Raw genomic sequence first — 19,746 nt, 5'->3', positions numbered from 1 at the left:
TGTGTTCACGTTTTACTACCTTATATTGAATAAGTAAGGCATCCACCATCACTTCAATAATTTAATTTCTCATTTATACTTCTTAGTCTACAACATATCCATCTTAATATTCCAATTTCTTGCATGCATGACTTTGCCCTCACTTTCTATTTTATTGTTGCCCAACAATCAACAAGCAGATCCACATAATACAATTAAATTGATCCCAATTTTATGAATTTTGCCTATAAATCACTTTGATAGTATTTTTGATGCAATTAACCTTTTTAACAATTTATATTTAAATCTAAGTTATGCTCTTATCGATATCTTAATTATTGTGTATTACACCCAATATAATATTACACTCACAGTTCATTGATTTTCCAACAATATTGATTGATAATTTTGATATCACATCAATGAGGCCTTTTGGTTTGCTGAAAAAGGAATGTAGAATCATTAAAATGTAGTATATTTGAAATACTTTAGAGTTGTTTGGTTTGGTGTAAAACAAATGCAGGAGTTTACTTTTTTGTGTTTGGTTTGAGATAAAATAATATCAATATAAAACCCGCTGGCATGTACCAGGAGGACGACTGTGTTTGCCAATGGTGATGGCCTGTGGTTGGGGTGGCAGTTAGTGATTAGTAATGGCCCTCAATGATGATGGTTTGCGGCGGGCGCCGAGTGTGCAGTGGTGGCATAATGGCTAGCAGCAGGGGGTTGTTGCAACAACTATAATTTTCCTTGTATTCGTAAGTCAGTCAAAGCTGGCGAATTTGGAATACATTGGAAATTTGCTAGAGCATCACCATTCGCAAAATATCTACAATCCAAATTTAGTACACTGATTTTGTAGCCAACCAAATGATCCTTAATTCATTATTTGTTCTACTAATTTTAAGCTCCTTGTTTTCAAATGCAACCGTTTGTTGTCATAAATTTTCACTACTGAATGTTAGGCAATTGTCATGTCAAATATACATTTTAAAATATGTATATTTTTGAGCATTGAGTGTTTGGTTTATGATAAACTTGGTGATTTTTCCAGTTTGAAGTTCTTTTTGGTCTCCTTAGAGTATCAAATCATTATCTACTTTTAGTTTCTGCATAGTTTCCTAGCTTATTTTTTTCACATCAATCTGATGTTTAGTATTATTAATTTGCCATATTGACGTCTGAGCATTCTATATGGTTATCTGGGCTTCATATTGAATTTTCTTCAGTTAGCCATCAGAATTAGGAAGAACCTGATCCATTATACCATTCTTGTAGCAGCAATGATATTGTAGATTGTATGTTACGCATAAACATCACTTGGACCCTACTAGAGTGAGTCTTTGTCCGAGCATAGTTTTACTGATTTTAATTTGCTTATGGAACATATATTTTTTCAATGCATCTTCTTCATGAACCTTTTCTATAGATTCATGTATTCGACTACCTTCTGGAATGCAGCTTTTCTATAGAATCATCAACCCATGACCACCTATAAAATGGGTCGCACATGAATTTTTCTTTTAAAGCCTGCAAATCCCTTCCTTTTTGTTGTGGCAGGAGGAAGCAGAAACAAAACCGCAACTTGCTAGAAGTGATCCGAGAGAAATCCAGAAGTTCTATCAGTGGTATTATGAGAATTTTGTCAAAGAGGGACCCACAAGAAGAAAACCGTAAAACTCTGGGATTGAGCTTTTATCGCTAAAAGTTTATTCATGTTATTACTTTTTTGTATATGTTATGACTCTTCATTTTGTTAGTGAGGAGATGGCCAAGCATTATCAGATTGCATCAGTATTATATGATGTCTTGAAAACTGTGGTACCATCAGAGAGAGTGGATGATGAGGTTTGGTTTCCCTTCATTTATAAGGCTCTGTTTTTCAATCTCTTTTTTTGGCTTGGTAGATTACAAGGATGTAATTGTACTCAGATAAATAGGTATGCTCGAGAAGTAGAGAGAAAAAAGGCTCATTTTACTCACTACAACATTCTTCCTCTTCATGCTTCTGGTGCTGCCTCCCCAATCATGCAACTTCCAGAGGTCAGTACTATCTTATCAATCTGGAGATCTGTTTGCTCTTTCAGCTACATAGTTTCCTACCTTTTTCAACTAAATTTGATCTCAACATCGCATTTTGGATAATGTAGATAAAAGCAGCAGTCCATGCTCTTCAAAATGTGGATAACCTTCCAATGCCTAGAGTGAACTCATCAGAGAATGTCCCACAGAAAGTTGATGGATCTTTCATGCCTGACGATGGGAATAGATCTGTTAAAGATGTGCTTGATTGGCTTAAGCTTGTCTTTGGATTTCAGGTGTTAAATGGCGCCTTTAGATGGTTATATTTTTCTATTTTCCTTTACTATGAGAGCTTGTTAAAATTTGTTTACTTTTAGATGACTTTTTTTTCATGTTTAGTTCCTAATAAGATATTTAAAATCTCGCACATTAAAATTGTTGTTATGAAGAAAGGAAATGTGGAGAATCAAAGAGAGCACCTGATTTTGTTGCTTGCAAACATTGACATAAGAAATAAAAGCCATGAAGATTATTCTCTGGTGATATGTTTCTCACACTTGTAGTTCATTTTTTTTTCAATTCTCAGTACGTCATATTTGTCATTATTTTATTAACTTAGAGAATTTTGAACTTGGCATTGACAGTTGGATAGTGGTACAGTGAGATATTTATTGGAAAGAATATTTAAGAACTATCAGACTTGGTGTGCTTATTTACATCTCGAGTCAAACTTGAAGTGAGTTCTCTATCCATCCCATGAAGTACGATTTTTGTCATCCCATAGAACACATTATAGCATGAAGACTTGATCTGTTCTGTAAATGCAGGTTCCCAACTAATGCTGCAACACAACAGCTTGAGCTTCTTTATATTGGACTTTATCTATTGATATGGGGTGAATCCTCAAATATTCGCTTTATGCCTGAGTGCATATGTTATATATTCCATAATGTGAGTGGTTTTTCCGTGCTAGGTTGTTGTTTTAGATTTGTTGTGGACCTTTGATTGTTTTATGATATTGATCATAGTCTTACTTGCTATGTACTGATATGAATCATTGGGTTCAGATTACTGCTTTTATTTAAAATTTTGCAAATAGGTGAATCCTTTTGGATACTCCATAATAATCTCTGCCACTAGCAGTCTTATCAAATACTTGTTCACATTGAGGCTAGACTCGGTATCTTGGCTTTGATTTCTTGAGAAAGTAACAGTGCCATCTCTTATGATGGGTGTGTGTCTTGATGTCAGTTGCTATGGTTTGTAAAGCATTCTTTATTAAGCTTCCATTACTGTACATACTGGAACAGTTGATTCATCTATGATATTGTTCTATGTGCGTTAAGGTATATTTGGGTTAGTTCTCCTGATTAATGTAACTTAAAGTTTGTTTAATTTGATTCGTCTCTTTTAAATGAAGTGATCTCCTACTGCTGGAGTTGTTAGCTAGACTATATCATAAAGATTGAAGTTGGATTTAACTTAATATTTGTAAATTTCTAAACTCCAAAATTTCTAGCATTATTGTCGTTGAGCAAAGTGAATTTTCATCGTTTACAATTTCCAAATCTTAGCAATATACGGAGTCAGCTGGCCTTTTTTAGATTTGCTGCTGATTAGCTTTAGTTTTTTCTTTTAATTAATTGATCACGTGATAATGCCTTGTATTTGAATTACAACTAGATGGCAAATGAGCTGCGGGCAATTTTATTTGGCAATGTACATTCTGTTAGTGGAGAGTATTTTAAACCTGCATATCAAGGGGAAGAATCGTTTTTGAAAGAGGTTATAACTCCTATCTATCTGGTAACGCGCAAGGTACCTCCATGTTGCTTTTTCTCTTATCTTTTTTTCCTATTCAAGGAAATTTCAATGCTGGCTTCTAAGAAAACTTATTGAGTAGTTAAAGTCTTCCAAAATGATTGCATTTTTTTATCCCGTCGTTCTGAATAATAGGAAGCTCAAAGAAATAAAGGAGGCACAAGTAGCCATTCAAAATGGAGGAACTATGATGATTTAAATGAATATTTTTGGTCAGTGTAATTTATGTTATTTAACTTCACATTTTCTTCCTATGTTCTTTTTAAATTACTGCTTAACTGGTTACATGCTTTTCTGTAGGTCAAAAGAATGTTTTAGAATAGGCTGGCCTCTCAATCTTAATGCGGATTTTTTTGTAGGAGAGACACATCGCAAAACTGAGGTTAGAACGTTTTTCTCGGTGAATATATGTTGAACTGCTCATATATTTTACCCAAGCTGAAATTGTCCTAAACATGACACGAAAACTTCCACTTTTTTTTTCTTTCAATAAAGCACTAAATTACTTGCATGAAAACTTCAACTTTAAAAATTTATTTAACTCGTTGAGTAGTGGCACAGCCCTGGACAGAAAATTTGAATACCGCTGAACAATTAGTTGCAATGCTGGCATCATTTTTTGATACATTGCATGATCATGACAATGGTGCCAAATAAATAACTGGCTCCTAAGGTTAATGAGCAGAATTTGCATTTGGTAATTTGTGCTCTGTCAACTATGTTAATTATGCCTGTTAATCTTGCTTCAACTGTTCTGGAAAAGGAAAATATCATTTTTTATCTCATTGACTTAATAGTTGGGAATAAACTTCATTATTTATAAGTAAAGTGTCTCAATACATGAAATTAACTTCTTTTTTAGGAAAAATAAGGTATTGTTGGGCATGATCAAGTAAAAACTTACTTTTTTTTTAAAATAAAAATTTACTTTTTTTTTGCATTTAATGTCGTTATATTTTTGTTTTATGCAAATTTGATCTTGTTTTTCATGTAAATTATTGCTCAAATCCTTATGTTATTGACAAACAATCAATTTGAAGGCATGTGGAAGCCCTAGGCGCCACGATTGACCGGGCCAGGTCTTGTGGAGGGCGCTCTCTATCAATCAAGAGTAAATGAAATAAGGCAGAATAAAAAGTTTTCTTCTTTGCAATGCTGCAAAGAAGGAAAGAAGGAAATATTATAGCAAAGAAGGAAATATTATATTTGCACGGATTCTTTCATTTTAGCTGAATATTTAAATTATGAATATGTATTATTAAGCTACCTAAATTAGAATGAACACTTTTTTTGTACTTAAAATAGATTATACAAACTATTATTTATTGGAATGAAAATTTATTGGAATGAAAGTTAAAGGAAAAGACATTCAACCTATTTGCTCAAAATATTGACATGGTATCAAAGCCACAGTCGAATATTTAGAGTTTGAATCACAAATCTCCGAGTCTCCCCGAACCCTCGACTGCTTCGCCGCTTGGAAAGCTCGTTTGGTTTCACCTGCCTCATCTGGACCGCTCGACTGCTCTAACTGCTTCGTCCGCTCCGCTTCATTGATTCATCCGCTCTGCTCAACTGATTTATCTGCTCCGCTCGTCTGCGTCGCTCGACTGATTCGCTGCTCCGCTCGTTGAATCCAAAAACCTGGCTGTTCGGTTGTTCTTTCTGAAGAACGCCTTTATTACATTGCTCGACTGGAGTCTCGACTCTGATTATATTCTTGTCCACTTCGCACATTTTATTCGCTTCATCTGCTTCTGCAGCATTGGCTGTATCCTCGGCTTTGGTATAGTCAACATATTTCAGCGCCGATATACTTCATAGATTGTCGCACTCAAGGATCGTAGGCTTCAGCTTTGGCTTCAGACTCCTCTCGCAGTGCACGATTTTTTTGAATCTCTTAGGTTGATTTAGATCAACGATTTGGATTTTGATTTGATTTTTGGTTGATTTCGATCAACGGCCGTCTAAATCAATTTGTGAATGACAATTTTATTTAAAATGTCTTCTGAAATGTTAGCTATCAGATTTATGGGAAAAAATTATGCTTCGTGGGAATTTCAGCTCAGGATGTTCTTAAAAAGGAAGGAGCTTTGGGGCCATATTGATGGGTCTTCTCCAGCACCTACTGAGGCAAAAGATCAAAGATCTTGGTCAATGGGAGTCAATGGGAAGCAAAGGATGCTCAGATTGTTTCCTGGATTTTGGGATTTATTGAGGCTCATATGATGAACAATTTATGATTTTTCGACACAGCTAAATAAATGTTGGGGAGACCGTGGCAGTTACAATCAAGATAATTTTGTGAAACACTTTCAATTGGAACTTGATATGAACAATTATAGTCAAGGTAATCTTTTAATTAAACAATATTATTCCGACTTTCTAAATTTATGGAGCGAATATTTTAACAATATCTATGCTAAAGTGTCAAAGGATAATTTAGCTAGTCTTCAGGGTATTCATGAAGATTGTCGTCGTGATTAGTTTTTAATGAAACTCAGACCTGAATTTGAAACTGCTTGGGCTGGGTTGCTGAACAAAGATCCAGTTCTTTGTTTGGATGTTTGTTTTGGTGAATTACTGCGCGAAGAACAAAAATTGAAAACACAAGTTGTTATTAGTACAACAGGTGGATCATCAGAAATAAGTAATATGACACATGCTGATTAGACCAAAGGGAAGGGACCAGTGCAATGCAACAAGTACAAGAAATTTGGTCATATTGCACGGAATTGTGAAAATAAAGTATGTATTTATTGCAAGCAAAAGGGACATTATTACAGAGTGCCCCTACACGACCCCTGAACCACAAACCACAAGCACTTCATGCCACGGTATCCGACACTCACAATCCTGGCTCGACATCCACAGTTGCTGGGAATAACCAATCAATTGTTACACCGGATATGATTCAACAGATGATTCTATCTGCCTTTTCTGCTCTTGACCTTCAAGGGAAAGATAAAACTATTATTTCCGTTCCTTATCCTTGTTTTGTTGATTCAGGCGCCACAAATCACGACTGATATAACTGATTTATTGCATAACTAACGGTCGTACACTTGTACTCAATATATTCAAGTTATTGATGGAAATAACATTTCAATTACGATAAATGGTGATATTAACTCCTTCAGACATGTCTTTGTTTATTCTAAATTATCTACTTACTCTCTGTTGGTCAAATTGTGAATAATAACTGCAACGTACATTTTTCTCGTGATGGTTGTATTATGCAGGATCATGTGTCTGGGAAGGTGATAGCGAATGTGCCTAAAGTGGGCAGGTTGTTTCCATTACAATTTACTGTTTCTTAGAATATGTCATTAGCTTCTTTAGTTATTGAGAATAAGGCGAACATTTGGCATAAAAGACTATGTCATCCAAATGATATGATGTTGAAGCATTTACTGAAAAGTGGTGTTTTTTATTTTACAGATAAGAGTTTAGTAGTTGACTGTTTTATTTACTGAAAAGTGGTGTTTTTTATTTTACAGATAAAAGTTTAGTAGTTGACTATTTTATTTGTAAACTTAGAAAAAGTAAGACATTATCTTTTCCTAATTTAGGTAGTCGTGCGAATAAATGTTTTGACATTATTCATAGTGATGTTTGAGGAATTAGACTAGTTATTTCACAGGCTTAATATAGATATTTTGTGACATTTCTTGATGATTACAGTAGATTTACTTGGATCTATTTTTTCATTCAAAAGCAGAAGTGTACTGTATTTCAAACTTTTGTAGCTTATATTGAAACTCATTTCTCTATATGCATTAAAACCTTACGAACTGACAATGATGGTGAATATATGTCTCATGAGTTTCAAGCATTTCTCCATAACAAATGTATTATTTCAGAACGTTCATGTCCCTATAAACATAACAAATGTATTATTTCAGAACGTTCATGTCCCTATACACCACAACAAAATGGAGTTGTTGAACGAAAAAATCGACATCTATTTGATACAGTGTGCATATTACTGATAAAATCTTTTGTTCCAGCTAAATTTTAGACTGAAGCATTATCTACTGCAGTTTATCTCATTAATTGTTTACCATCTCAACAATTGAAGTATGATTCTCCCTACTATCGAATTTTTGGTAAATATCCTAATTATCATATGCTACATACTTTCGGATGAGTTTGCTTTATTCATCTACCTGCTCACGAACGTCATAAGTTGGCGGCTCAGTCAGTACAATGTGCCTTTATGGGGTACCGTTCTAATCATAAAGGTTTTGTGTGTTATGATTCGATTAATAATCGATGACATATTTCTCGGAACGTGATTTTCTTTGAACATGAATATTACTTTCAGCATAATGTGTTGACACTGGATATAGTTATGCATCCACAATTTGATAATTATTCTTTTGATAACGGTTCAAGTTGGACATTGTCTACACACGACGCTTACCCCCTTCACCTTCAATTCTCCCCGACCCAGATCCAAAAATTGCTCCAATAAGTTTTTAACGATCAACTCGGTGCATTCGTACTCCAGATAGATATGGGTGTTCAACAATTTTAACTAATACTACTGTTTCTACATCTTACTTTCAGACTGCTAAACATACTTACTGGATCAAAGCAATGCAAGAGGAACTTCAGACACTTCAAGACAATCACACTTGGGATATTGTTTCATGTCCTACAGGCGTTAAACCCATTGGTTGTAAATGTGTTTATTCTCTTAAACTCTGATCTGATGGCTCTGTTGACAGATGTAAGGTAAGATTGGTAGCTCTTTGGCAATCCACAGGAATACGAGATTGATTACGAAGAAACATTTGCACTTGTGGCTAAGATGACAACCGTCCGACTGGTGTTATCTATTGCTGCATCTTAAGGCTGGTTCTTAATGCTGATGGATGTTAAAAATGCATTCTTACATAGGGATCTCAAAGAAGATGTCTATATGACTCATCTTCCGAGCTTGTTTTCTACACCTTCACATGATGTTTATAAGCTCAAACGGTCCCTATACGGTTTGAACTAGGCTCCACAGTTCTGGTTTGAAAAGTTTCACAATACTCTTAGCTTCTCTTTCATTCAAAGTCAATATGATTCATTATTATTTTTTTGCAAGCTGACAAGAGAATTGTTTTGCTATTAGTCTATGTTGATGATACTGTCATGACAGGATCTGACAATCAATTGATGCCTCAGCTACAGGAGCGTCTTCAGGGTTCTTTTCATATGAAGGATTTGGGGTCATTCTTATTTCTTAGGGCTTGAGGTTCACTCTTCTCCCGCTAGTTTTTTTCTTCATCAACACAACTATACTAATGGTCTCATTACTTTGGTTGGTCTTCAAGATGGTCGCTCTGTTGATACTCTTTTGAAAGTAAATATCAAATATCAACACAATGATGGTGATTTTCTATTGATCCATCTCTATATCGACAACTTGTTGGGAGTTTCAATTATCTGACTATTACGTGTCCTGATATTTCATTTGTTGTGCAATAAGTTAATCAATTTATGCAAGCACCCACACATCTTCATTTAGCTGCAGGTCGACATATTATTCGGTAGTTGAAGATACTTCTCATCGGGGTTTGTTTTTTTCTGTGGAGTCTCCTATCACCTTAAGAGCCTATAGTGATGCGGATTGGGCTGATTGTTCTGATACACGTTGATCTATTACTAGATGGTGCACGTTTCTCGACAATTCTTTAATTTATTGGAAGAACAAGAAACAAAATCGATTGTCTAAGTCATCTACTGAATCGAAATATCGCGCTATGTTCTCTGCGTGTTCCAAGATCATTTGGCTTCGAGGTGTGTTGACTGAGCTTGGTTTTCCTTAGCTTGAGTCTACTTCTCTTCATGCAGATAATACTAGCACTATCCAGATTGCTGCTAATCCCATATTTCATGAGCGCACGATACACATTGAAGTGGACTGTCATTTCATTCGAGAAGCCTATGAGGATGGTGTTATATCTCTTCCTCATATCACTTCTAATCTTCAAAAGACTGATATATTTATTAAGGCTTTTCTCAACAGCTTCATCAATTTCTTGTTGGCAAATTGATGCTTCTTGATTAGTCAACATCAATTTGAGGGGGATATCAATCAGGAGTAAATGAAATCATACAGAATAAAAAATTTTCTTTTTTGCAATGTTGCAAAGAAGGAAATATTATATTTGCACTGATTCTTTCCTTTTAGCTGAATATTAAAATTTAGAATTTGTATTTATTAAGCTACCTAAATTAGAATGAGCACTTTATTTTGTACATAAACTAGATTGTACAAACTATTATTTATTGGAATGAAAGCAAAACAAAAGCATTCAACCTATTTGCTCAAAATATTGACAGGGGGGACGCGTCTGCTTAGGCATGTGGAAGCCCTAGGCGCCTGGATTGACCGGGCCAGGTCTTGTGGAAGGCACTCTCTATCATGGGAGGAGTGCCGCCTCTTTTCAATAAAAGGGTCCCACTTCTAGTTATCCTAGGGTTATATATTTACTTTTCTGATGTTTTATGTTTAGTTTTTTAATGCGTATGTTCAAAGCAACTGCCAATATTCTCTGTTTTTCCATCTAGGGTTGTATCCAAGGGTCGAGTTGTTCTCCAGCTATATCTTGCTTCCGATGTGGAGATTATCCTCCTTCTACCCTTCTCCTAATCTTCCGCATCGCATTCAACTTCCCCTCCATTGTTGCTGCCAGTCACAACACCTATCTACCTTGTTGCTGTCGCCCCAAAAAACAAATTGCTGCTGTTTGACCCGTCGTTCCTTGCTGTCCACCCTTGTGCTTTACTGCCGCCACCCCAAACTGCAAGCTGCTGCTGTTTGGTTTGTCGTTCCTTATTGTTCGCCTTCTTATCTTGCTGCTGCCGCCCAAAACAGTCAGGTGTCACTGCTTGTCTTGCTGTTTCTTTACTATTCTCGCTCTTTCTTGCTTGCTGCCGCCCAAGAGTTCAAGCCAACACTGTTGCGTCGTTGTTTCCCCACAGTCTAGCTCCTTCCCTACTTTGTCGCCACCTTTCCAAACTTCTATCGGCCACCACCACCACCTTAGGTTCAACCTAGTTGCATGTTATGTGGGAGGTCTATGAATTCTAATAAGGATAGACCACGACACTTTGGAATTCAGTATCAGCAGAGGTTGAGGGATGGAGTGTTCTTTGGGGGATAGAGAGACCTGAGAGTGAAGGTAGACATTAGATTTCGAGGGAATCATGAATCCGATGTCTTCATTGAGTGACTACAATTCGTCAAGAGGATTTTTTAATACAAAGAGGTACCAACTGACGAGTAGGAGAGAGGGAAGGACATCTGGATCCCTTCCATAGGGATGACTTCAGTGAAGAGGAGGATAGACCACGACACTTTGGAATTCAGTATCAGAGGAGGTTGAGGGATGGAGTGTTCTTTGGGGGATAGAGAGACCTGAGAGTGAAGGTAGACATATCAGATTTCGAGGGAATCATGAATCTCGATGTCTTCATTGAGTGACTACAGATCGTTGAGAGGATTTTTGAATACAAAGAGGTACCAACTGACATGAAAGTGTAACTTGCTGCCATCAAGCTAAAGAAAAATGCCTTGTTATGGTGAGAGAATTTGAAAAGGGAGAGAGATGTTCCGAACAAGATTGCTACTTAGGGGAAGATGAAGGATGAGCTATAGAACTTACCCCCACACTATTGTCAGGACATGTTCTTGAAGCTCCGTCATAGGTAGTAGAGGGAATTGTTCGTGGAAGAGTACACGGTGGAATTTGAGTGGCTTAAGCTGAAATATGAGTTTACCGAGGCAAAGAAACACACAATAGTCAGGTACTTGAGAGGTCTGAAGCTGTCCATCGATAATTTGGTTCTGCTTCAATCTTATTGTTCATTGGGAGATGGTCAGACCTTGACATTGAAGATGGAAAAATAACAGAAGAAGAGTTGACAACCACCCATGGCTAGAGGCATTTGCAAGAGCACGCGTGTGAGAGTTGTGAAGACTAGTCAGGGGAACGACAAAATAGATTAGTGGGAAGAAGCTGGAGAAGAGTAGCACAACCAGTACCGTTCTAGCTGGGAAATGCTTTAGATGTCATGAATATGGGCACATCGACTGAGTTGCTTGAAGAGCCGAGTTGTTTCCTTTATCAAGTAGGGTGCAGTGAAGGAAATGAGTGAGGATGAGACAATTGAATAACAGGGTGAGTAGTTTCTACCCCAGGGAGATGAATGTGAGATGTTAATTGTGAGAAGGGCTTTGCAAAATGAACTTAAGTAGGATCACTCACGGTTGAGACAACCTCTTCTGCAGCAGGTGTACTGCGAGAGGGAAGGTATGCAGCCTTATTATTGACAGAGGAAGCTGTAAGAATGTGGTCTCCACTTTTATGGTGAAGAAGGTTGACTGGCTACTCAGAAGTATTCTCAACCCTATTTTCTGATCTGGCTGAAGAAGGAGAATGAGATATGCGCGGATCAACAATGCTTGGTAGAATTTTCTATTGGAGAGCAACTGAAGGATCAGGTATGCTGTAACGTGGTGCTCATGGACATCTGTCACATCCTGTTGGGGAGACCGTGGCAGTTCGATCGCAAGACTCTACATGATGAGTTTAAGAACACCTACTCATTCATGGAGGGAAAGCACAGTTTTTTTGCCCATCATGAATTTTGGAGGAGTAGACAATTACGAGGCAGAGAAGACCATGGTCCCACACGACACCTTTTTACAGTTAGCAAAGAAGTCCTAAGTAGCGATGGCTTTAGTCATCTTAGAGGGGACTGAGGAGGAGATTGTGCCACCAGACATAATCCAACCACTGCTAGACAACTTTCAGGTTGTGATGACTGACAACTTACTTGAGGACTACTTAGAGACATTCAACATGCTATAGATCTTATCTTTGATCGATGTTGCTTAACAACCCGACTTACAAATTGAGACCAACCAAGTATGAGGAGTTGCAATGGTAGTAGGATTTTATTGTTAGAGGGTTGGTGAGGGAGATCACCATGTGCTCTTCCTACTTTGATGGTGCTTAAGAAGGATGATTTGTGGAAGATGTGTATTGATATTCAGGCTATCAATAAGATCACCATCAAGTACAGGTTTCATATACCTCGTTTGGATGATTTATTGGATCGGTTGCATGGAGTTTTTATCTTTTCCAACATTGATTTACGTAGTGGATATCACCAGATCATGATGAGGCCAAGTGATGAATGGAAGCCCTTCAAGACCAGAAATGTGTTATACGAGTGGACAGTCATGCCCTTTGGACTATCCATTGCACCTGACACTTTCATGAGACTGATAAATCATGTGTTCCAGACTCACTTTGGAAAGTTTGTGGTTGTGTATTTTGATGACATCCTCATCTGCAACAAATTGAAGGAGCACTTGCAGCATCTACGGTTGGTCTTTTAGATTCTATGATTGACGAAGCTATATGCCCATCCGAAGTAGTGTCACTTCATGACAACACAAGTATGCTTTTTAGGTTATATTATATCCGGTTCAGGCATTCAAATGAACCCTACGAAGATCGTGGCTACCATGAGTTGGACACCCCCACATTCCTTTATCATGACGAGGCAGTTTTTGGGTCTGACATCCTCTTATTAGAAATTCATCAATAATTTCAGCACCATTACAACTCCCATGACAGCTTTTGAAAGGAGAGAAGTTTTAGTGGATAGAGGTAGCTCATTCCAGCTTTGGCATTCTGAAGAAGAGGTAACTCTGGCCTCAGTGAAGCGTTACCAGATTTAAGTCAATTCTTTGAGGAGAAATGTGACGCCACTAAGGGGATTGAAGCAGTATTGATCTAGGCAGAGCACGCTAGAGCCTTATTCAGTGAGAAGTTGAATGAGTCTAGAAGCAAGTATCCAACATAAGACTAGGAATTCTATGCGATTATGAGAGCTCTTAATCATTGTTCACTATCTGTTGACTAACGAGTTCACGCTATTCATAGATCATGAGACTGAGATTTTTGAACAGTCAGAGCAAGCTAAAGGGTTGGGATCGGTGTTTGACGCAGAGCTTGGTGGCTGAACTGGGCCCAACCAATTTAGCAGGAGAGGTTTCGGTCTAGCAGGAGGTTGGATTGGCCCCCTCAACCCCTTTTCATTAGGCAGGAATTCTTCCCCTTTCCTATTTTTGTTTTCCGCCTATTTCGTCTCTAGTTTTATGTGTATTTGCAGAATTAGGGTATGTTTTGTGACTTCGATTTCAGATTTCTATCAGGGATAACCCTTGACATCCCCTCTTCCCTTTTCTAGGGCTATTTGATAGGATGAGTGGTGCTCTGACTGTATCTTGCTCCAAAGTGGTGTATATCCTTGACTATTCCGCCCCTTCACAACCTTCCCTCCACCGCCTCTATCACTGATCAGGTGAGCCAATCTTTGGATGAGGAATGACAGGTCTATTTCAGGAGGAAGAAAATGAAGAAGAATGGAGGCCGACTCGAGCTAGGGAACTTATTGGATGATACATTGGTTACTACTAACAATGACACTCATCTTACCAACTTATTAGTTGACTCCTTTCCTAGAACTCGAGGCAGAGACAAGGCGAATTGGGTCGCTCTTTAGCTACCTGATACTACGTATTTCGACATTTTTTGATTTTTTCTTTAGATCTCTCATGTTTTTTCTCTTTTTGAATCCATTTGTAGTTATTGTGTGGCCAGGGTGCCATGCTTGGGCCCTACCACACAATTTATCTCTATCATTCTTTCTATTTAATTTATTAGCCTTTGTGATTTCTCATATATATATACATACATATAAACGCCATGGAAAACTAACCCTAGCAAAGCTTTCGATCCCCGCGCATGATTCAGTCGCGCTCGAAGGAAAAAAGTCTCGCATTTCATCACCTCGATTTCGACCTTTGCCTACTGCGTTTCGTCGTCTCTCCGCTTCCGTTGCTTCGCGTCCTCAGCTTGTTTTCGTGTCTTTTTCCTCTTCGCGTCGTCTGTAGGCTCGCGTCTTTGTTTGTTTCGACGCCGAGCTTTTATCGGCTCGCGTCTTGATACGTTCGCCTACTGCACTTACGGAGCGTCATAGCAGGTGGATTCTCTCCCTGCTTTGATGGGTGCGCTCCCTCCTTTGGTTAAATCCGGCAAAACCTCTTTTGCCCACGTGGTGGGTAATCATCTGGTGGAGTCGGCAGTTGTCTTCTCTTCAAGCTATAAGGAATGTCGTGATGGTACAAGTGACTGCTCTTTTGTTAAGAAGACAAATATAAAAGGTGGAAAAATGACACTCTTTTTCTCTGATTTAAAAATTTCAACATTGACTGAGAAATACAAGTTCGCTCTTTTTGGAATATTTCAGTTGGGGCACCCACCTATGAAAGTTATCAAAAAGAGTTCTGATGATCTCAAACTAGTAGACAAGTGGAAAAAAGACTCTTTGATGGGAGACATGTGTTGATTCAGTTAACAATTACTGAAGACTATGCTCGGATTTTCTCTAAAAAATATCTTAACATTACAGGAAAATCAATGAAGTTACTCAAGTGGTCTCCTGATTTTGACTTAAACCATGAACCTCCTACTGTACCAATATGGTTTAGTTTACTTGGTCTCAAGCTGCATTTTTTTAATCATCAGGTTCTCTACTCTATTAGGGTCATACTTGAGGTTCCTATGAAGCTAGATCTACCCACGTTCTATTTAACTAGGCCATTTGTTGTCATAATACTTGTGGAAAGGGATATCACTTGGAAATGGATATCACTTTACCTGATACTACAGAAGTCTGGTTGGACACAACTCATAATGGATATTGACAACAAATTTTCATTGAACATAGGCCTTTTTATTGCATCCACTGTAAGATGTTTGGCCATACCCTTGATAAATGTCACAAGCTTCATTCTAACTTGAAATCTATAGCTCAAGTGCATAAGCTCAAGTGCATAAGGATGGCTCAAGTGCATAAGGATGGGTCTAACCCCACTGCTTTGGACACATCTGCCCCACTTGTGGAGGAAATTACCACAAGATAGGAATTGATATCTGATTTAATTGCCCCTAGGGACCCTCTTTGACAATACTGTTTCTGTTTCTGTTATTGTTGTGTTGTCGGATGGCTCTGTTGGGCAACCTACATCTTCTAACCTTATTGAAAATAATACTGAAGAATCCTTACTTATAAAGGATAATGTTCGGACCAATAATCAAGAGAGTATTGCAGCTCCTCATCTTCAAGAAGTATCCAAAGCAGAGACGACATTTCATATTTTACATACGCTAGAACCTATTGTGGTTACAACGGTTGACAATCTTTCTTCAGCGGTTCAACCACCTCATCTGAACGAGCAAGTCGTTACTGTTAGTCAGCAAGGGATTCATCAACTTATACATGCTCGACAATCTATTGACCAACACACTGATTAGATGAGTCAGTTTTTGGACGAGAAATGACAGGTTTACACATCCAGGAGGAAGAAGAAGAATAGAGACCTACTTGAGCTCAAGAATTTAATGGATGATACATTGGTTACTTCGGGTAATGACACGCAACTCACTAATTTGTTAGCTGGCTCCATTCCTAGAACTAGAGGCAGAGACAGAACTAAAGTGGGTCGTCCCTAACTTTTTGTGCGTTTTTGTGGTTTTGGTTTTTTGGTCTTACATATATCTTAACTTTTTTGTGTGTTGTACCGTGTGGGTAGGGTGTCTTTTTGGGCCCACTCATACAACCTTTTATCTGTATCTTTTCCATTTTAATATATATATATATATATGATGGCGATCCTCGTCCTCCTCGTTCTGCTAGGGTTTGCCTATGGAGATCTCTAGTTTTTCTGATTCATTGCATTTTCGTCGAACTGTCTCGTCTTCGTCGCCAGTCTTTCTGCATCGGCTATTTTTCGTCGTCCCGCTTCGGGGCTCTCGACAGGTCGTCTGGCTCGGGGGCGTCAGGTTTCGTCATCTCGATACAACGACTCTCACTCGTTGCAGATTTTGAGGCTCGCTGCGACTCTCACTCGCTGCGGGCTTCTGCAGCTACTCGTCATCCTGAGAAGTCGCGCTTGGGGAGCGGAGCCTCTTAGCTGCCGCTATCTGGTTCTTTCCGTCTGCAGCACAACACACAGAAGGGCTTTCCTCCGCTTCTTGCTCCCTGTTTGGTTTCGTAATTTGCTCTCTGCACCTCCATCTTTTGAGATGGCTTCGGACATATCGTATGTTGCTGCCCTTGCGCATGTACACCTAAATCGTGCTCTTTTCGTCTTTCATTTGAGTGGGAGGAAGACATCAAGAAACCTGGTCGGAAGAATGAGAAACCTGTAATTCTTTTTACAAAAGCTGAAGGTATTCAATTTGCTTCCTTCTGTCGTCTGAATTTGGTCGAGATATTTCTGTATGACCATCACAAAATGAAGTTGATTTGTAAGGAATTTGAGCTTATGCATCTTGTTGGGGAGTGAAAAATTGAACTTTTAGATAGAAGACACACTCTTATTCAACTTAATAATGAAGATGATTGCATGCGTTTATTTGCTAGAAGGATTATCTGGATTGATAACAAAACAATGAATATTTTGAAATGGTCTGTGGATTTTGACCCACAGACGAAACCACCAATCATTTCGGTTTGGATTCGCCTCTTTGGTTTGAAATTTCATTATTTCACTTAAAAAGTGTTGTACTCTATTGCCTCAGCTTATGGTAAGTCACTTAAATCGGACATTCATACTTTTAATTTTTTCCATCATCTGAAGCCAGAGTACTTGTTGAAAGAGACAGCACTTTATCCGCTTCTGAGGATATTTGGTTGGACACACAACACCATGGATATTGACAAAAGGTAGTGATTGAGCCTTTTTCTTCTTATTGTTCAAACTGTCGTATGTTCGGCAACTCCAGTTCTCAATGCCACCATCTACACCCCCAACTCAGACCAAAAAATCAAAGCGCTCCGCCAGAGGCAGAGAATCCAACTCCTATTCAGCCCCAAGTTATTGACATTATTGATCATCAAAAGAATACTCCTGAAGATGTTACTATCTTCACAGGCAATATGTTAACCATTCAGTCTTCACACAATGTCGTTGCTCCCCCGTTTGTGGAACCTCCTATCATGGGGGCGAGGGAGATTCGTTAGACCCCACCTGCTCTAGAACCTATCACTGATATTATAGGTGAAAATACTTCTACTGCTTCACTACTGTCTCATACGGTTGAGCAAAATATTAATGTTACTCAGACTCATGAGGATCATGATGTGCAACAGCCTACACTTGTCCGACCACCTTTGGAACAATTCATTAATCAGATGAATCAATCATCGGATGAGGAATGACAAGCCTACACATCCAAGAAGAAGAAGAAGAATGGAGAACTACTTAAGCTTAGGAATCTGATGGACGATACTTTGGTTACTTCGGGTCTACATGACAGGTCTACATCAAGCTTAGGAATCTGATGTTCAGCCATTCCAGTTCTCAATACCATCATCTACACCCCCAACTCAGACCACAAAATCAAAGCGCTCTGCCAGAGGTAGATAATCCAGCTCATCCTGTTCAGCCCTAAGGTATTGACATTATTGATCATCAAAAGGATACTCCTAAAGATGTTACTATTATCGCAGACAATATGTCAACCATTAATTATTCACACAATCTTGTTGCTCCCCCGTCTGTGGAACCTTCTATCGTGGGGGCGAGGGAGATTCTTCAGACCCCACCTGCTCTAGAACCTATCACTGATATTATAGGTGAAAATACTTCTACTGCTTCACTACTGTCCATACGGTTGAGCAAAATATTAATGTTACTCAGACTCATGAGGATCATGATGTGCAACAGCCTACACTTGTCCGACCACCTTTGGAACAATTCATTAATCAGATGAATCAATCATCGGATGAGGAATGACAAGCCTACACATCCAAGAAGAAGAAGAAGAATGGAGAACTACTTAAGCTTAGGAATCTGATGGACGATACTTTGGTTACTTCGGGTCTACATGACAGGTCTACATCAAGCTTAGGAATCTGATGTTCAGCCATTCCAGTTCTCAATACCATCATCTACACCCCCAACTCAGACCACAAAATCAAAGCGCTCTGCCAGAGGTAGATAATCCAGCTCATCCTGTTCAGCCCTAAGGTATTGACATTATTGATCATCAAAAGGATACTCCTAAAGATGTTACTATTATCGCAGACAATATGTCAACCATTAATTATTCACACAATCTTGTTGCTCCCCCGTCTGTGAAACCTTCTATCGTGGGGGCGAGGGAGATTCTTCAGACCCCACCTGCTCTAGAACCTATCACTGATATTACAGATGAAAATACTTCTACTGCTTCACTACCATCTCATACGGTCGACCAAAATGTTAATGTTACTCAGACTCATGAGGATCATGATGTGCAACAGCTTACACCTGTCGGACCACCTTTGGAACAATCCATTGATCAGATGAATCAATCACCGGATGAGGAATGACAGGTCTACACATACAGGAAGAAGAAGAATGGAGAAAGAAGAATGGAGAGAAGAAGAATGGAGAACTACTTGAGCTTAGGAATCTGATGGATGATATTTTGATTACTTCGGGTAATGGTACGCACCTTACCAATTTGTTAGCTGGGTCCTTTCTGAGAACTAGTGGCAGAGAGAGGACTAAAGTGAGACGTCTCTGGTATTTTTGCGCCCGTTGGTGAGTTTTTGGTTTTTTATCCTTTTGTATATTTGCTTTATTTGGAGTCTTGTGATTTTTGTATCTTGTATTGTGTGAGTTGGGCCTTCTTTTAGGCCCTCTCATTCAACCTATCTGCATCTTTTCCTCTTTAATAAATTAGCCCTTGGGATTTTCCTATATATATATATATATATATATATGTATATATATATATAATATAGGTGATAATGGCGGCGAGCTTTGTTTGGATTTTGCCCGATGGGGAAAACCCG

General features: G+C 38.4%; 1 protein-coding gene across 1 annotated transcript in view; it reads left to right on the top strand.

The window, feature by feature from the left end:
- Positions 1 to 19,746, top strand: part of LOC110036674 (callose synthase 7-like) — a 107,660-nt gene that overhangs the window by 22,278 nt on the left and 65,636 nt on the right. Inside the window, 10 exon segments of the mRNA XM_020741172.1 lie at positions 1,540 to 1,652; positions 1,740 to 1,827; positions 1,912 to 2,022; positions 2,130 to 2,297; positions 2,451 to 2,540; positions 2,646 to 2,737; positions 2,829 to 2,952; positions 3,685 to 3,819; positions 3,958 to 4,034; positions 4,123 to 4,204. Of these exon segments, the coding sequence (XP_020596831.1) occupies positions 1,540 to 1,652; positions 1,740 to 1,827; positions 1,912 to 2,022; positions 2,130 to 2,297; positions 2,451 to 2,540; positions 2,646 to 2,737; positions 2,829 to 2,952; positions 3,685 to 3,819; positions 3,958 to 4,034; positions 4,123 to 4,204 (1,080 nt within the window).

This window comes from Phalaenopsis equestris, unplaced genomic scaffold (assembly GCF_001263595.1).
Source record: "Phalaenopsis equestris unplaced genomic scaffold, ASM126359v1 Scaffold209617, whole genome shotgun sequence".
Classification (NCBI taxonomy): domain Eukaryota; kingdom Viridiplantae; phylum Streptophyta; class Magnoliopsida; order Asparagales; family Orchidaceae; genus Phalaenopsis; species Phalaenopsis equestris.
The sequence above is the reverse complement of the archived record's forward strand: the minus strand, read 5'-3'. Positions and strand labels throughout refer to the sequence as shown.